The sequence below is a fragment of the Quercus suber genome, unplaced genomic scaffold (assembly GCF_002906115.3).
Source record: "Quercus suber isolate HL8 unplaced genomic scaffold, Cork oak 2.0 scaffold_200, whole genome shotgun sequence".
Taxonomy (NCBI): Eukaryota; Viridiplantae; Streptophyta; class Magnoliopsida; order Fagales; family Fagaceae; genus Quercus; species Quercus suber.
Genome location: NW_027069658.1, coordinates 986,288 through 989,445, shown reverse-complemented (window position 1 = coordinate 989,445; position 3,158 = coordinate 986,288). Strand labels below are relative to the sequence as shown.

Sequence of the window (3,158 nt, the reverse complement as noted above, 5' to 3'; positions counted from 1 at the left end):
CGAAATTACATAGTAATGGTTTGGAGTTGTGTCTAATATTGATTTTAGAAAGGATAATTTAAAAAATAACGTTTCATGACAAATATGTATAATAAAATAAGATAAGATGAATTGGCTTATAATCGGTGCATCATCCGAATTAGTATTTGATTTATAATTGATATGATGGAACTATATGCTTAATTAGGATAAATGAATTTCACAATCATGAAGATTGAAGCATCTCTCATATCGCAATCTCTTTAAGTTTCCTATATAATGAATGGTTTTTATAGTTATGTTAATGTTTTAAAAATCATGTCACTCTCAATCTTAATTTCAATTGTTTTTACAAAACACCCAAGGCAGCTTTCATAGAAGTTCATACTTCATATTTTCCACCACCGAATATTCCAAATTATAATATTTTTGTCCCATCAACCACGTCCTCGTTTCAGATATGTACCACAAAAATATTATCCAGACAAGATAAAATCACAATCTTGAATCCTATCCTAAAAATAAATAAAAAATCAAAATCAAAATCAAAATCTTGAACAATACAAAAGGGAAACGATATTCACAGCAAACTAAATATTATATATTTAAAGACAATAAATAAGATAAGATTCAATTACAAGAATAAATTGTTACTAACACCAACTTGGAAAGGACACATAATGAAAGTCACTCTCTCCTGGTCTAGCAAAGAAAAAAAACCAGCTAGCCATGGTAGAGAATTACATCATATTAACAGAAATTTTCTTTTGTACCCTCAAATTAACTAACCCCAAATCCTAAAGAGTAGCCCTGCAATTGCCAAAAATTCCATTGCAGTAGCTACACCTAAACCTCACTAACATAGACGCATGTAGAGACTAAACCCACCAAAACCCAAAAATACAAAAAAAAAAAATTACAATTAGACAGATTACACATAATAAATATATGACATAGGAAAATTTTAAGATGATAGAATAGCAGCCCAATCAATCTCAGATGGGTATTTCTCCAACATGAAATTATCCGAACCAATTTCCCACTCTGGCTCATTGGAATCCGGGAACGTGAGATCCGAAAAAGGTGAAGACCCGACCGACCCGTCACTCTCTGTCACAACCGATGACGTGGATGTAATCTCCACCTTACAACAATTCTCCGAAACCTTGGACTCCACCACCACTTCCTCCTCTTGTTTCTTCTTCTTCTTCAGCTCGGCTTCGGCTTCGGCTTTCTTCGACTTCTTACTCTGCTTCTCTGTCTTCGGCGGCGCGTTAGCCAAGCTTTCACAAATGGCTTGGAGCTTAGCGTCCACCGAGGAATGGAGAGGCTGGTACTCACCGAAATCGCCGCCTACGCAAGAGCCATGATGTCGAAGGTTTGGGAAGTTGAGCCTGGCAAAGTCGCCACGTAGCTTGTAAGCTGCTTTGTCGTAAGCCAAAGCGGCTTCTTCGGCTGTGTCGTAGGTACCGAGCCAGAGCCGAGTTCGGTTCTTTGGTAGCCGAATCTCAGCGACCCATTTGCCCCAATGTCGCTGCCTGACCCCTCTGTAAAGCTTTGTTGGTTTTGGAGGGGTACCCACTTGCTTCATTGGGATAGGTTTGGGACTCAAAAAGCTGAGGGTATTTGAAGAACAAGAACCATGTTGTGGCTGTTGATTTTGTGGGTAAAAGTGTTGGCTTTGGAGGTGGATCTGGGTTTGGATCTGGTGGATCTGAGATGGGGTTAGGTGGTTTAGCCCAATTGAACCCGGTTGCTCGAAACCTATAAGGTTTTGAGTCGAGAACCCGTCTGAAAACATGTGGGTCATCGAGGTGGAGCAACCATCTGGGTATGAAGAAGAGGGCTGGGTTTGGGTTGGGACTGAGGGAGAGAAAGAAAGATAGTTGTTGTAGCTGTAAGAAGGAGAAGAGAGAGAAGGTGCTGAGGAAGAAGAAGAAAGAAATGGAGACTGGGTTTCAGAGGGAGAGCTTGTTGTGGGTGTTGGGGAAGTACTTTTCATAAAAGGTTCAAGTGCTTCCATTAGCTCACCCCCAAAGGGTCCTGATGACTGAAGAGGTCTGCTACTGTAGAAATCCATTGTAGCTGCCATGCCTTCAAAACACTCAGAATATTTAATTAGACCAAACAAAGAAAAAAAAAAATAACACCAACCTGGTTCTTATCAAAATTAAAGAACAGGTTTTGGTTTCAAACACAAACCAGAAAATCAAAATCAAAATAGAACCTTTTTCTACAAAGAAAGATCTAAGAGGTTTAAAATAGACAACCTCTTGTAAACCTTTTTAAAGAAGCCTAAAAAAACAACCTTGAGGGAACCAAAAATTAACCCTCCAAGCTGATTCAAAGAAAAAAAAAATTAGAAAAATTAAAAACCCACCTAAAATTTACTAGAAATTAAAGAGAAATTTTTTTTTTTTTTTTAATAATAAAAAACCTGGATCTCGATTCTGAAAACACCTGGCTTTCGAAAATCCTTCTAAGTTTGCTTTTTATGCATTTCCAAAACAAACCCAAAAATCAAAACTTGAAAGACAGATGATTAACAGAAAGGGATTCAGAGAAGCGGGGTGATTCAGAGGGGGGGGATTAAGAGGAAGATGAAAAAGAAAACCAAAACACTCTTTTTTTTTTCTGCTTTCAGTTTTTTGTTTTCTCAGTGAATATCTCTCAACCTCACTCTGTTTTTGCTTCTTGAGCTAGCTCCTTTGCCCTCTTATATAGTGGAGTCCTGGTCCTTAGTTATCTCAGATTATTTTAACCTAAATCTTAATTATCTCACTCTAAACCACACTTACACTATTAAAATTGTAACGTCCTCCTCTCGTTTAGCCAGCTACGATTCATGACGCGAGCATTTTCAAGTTGACGATCTATGACCAATAGCGTTGTTACACGTACATGGGTCTTGTTCAAAAACCGACACCTGCCCTAGTGAAACCGTCAGGTGTCAGTGGTCCAAGAGACTTAATTTGTCCGAAGCTTGTTGACTACATTAACATGCGAGTGTGTTCACACTGGCGATTCCAATTGGTTGTTGGGATGTTAAATGCATTTGTTTTGCTCTCCCTTTCTCTTTTGAAAATCGCAACACCGTGCACTGCACTTTGCACGTTTCACGCTTTTTTACTGTTTTCACTTGCTTAGCTTTTCAATTCATGTTTCTCAAAAAAAAAAAA

The 3,158-nt window shown here is 38.2% G+C and overlaps 1 protein-coding gene across 1 annotated transcript; it reads right to left on the bottom strand.

The window, feature by feature from the left end:
• Positions 1–558: 558 nt before the first annotated feature.
• LOC112038037 (ethylene-responsive transcription factor RAP2-4) lies at positions 559–2,687 on the bottom strand. The gene has a single exon (XM_024070848.2). The coding sequence runs from the start codon at positions 2,069–2,071 to the stop codon at positions 944–946; it is 1,128 nt and encodes a 375-aa protein (XP_023926616.2). The 5' UTR covers positions 2,072–2,687; the 3' UTR covers positions 559–943.
• Positions 2,688–3,158: the final 471 nt, after the last annotated feature.

Bases quoted from the DNA above. Each gene is read 5' to 3' on its own strand.
- LOC112038037 (XM_024070848.2), bottom strand. From the start codon at position 2,071: ATGGCAGCTACAATGGATTTCTACAGTAGCAGACCTCTTCAGTCATCA.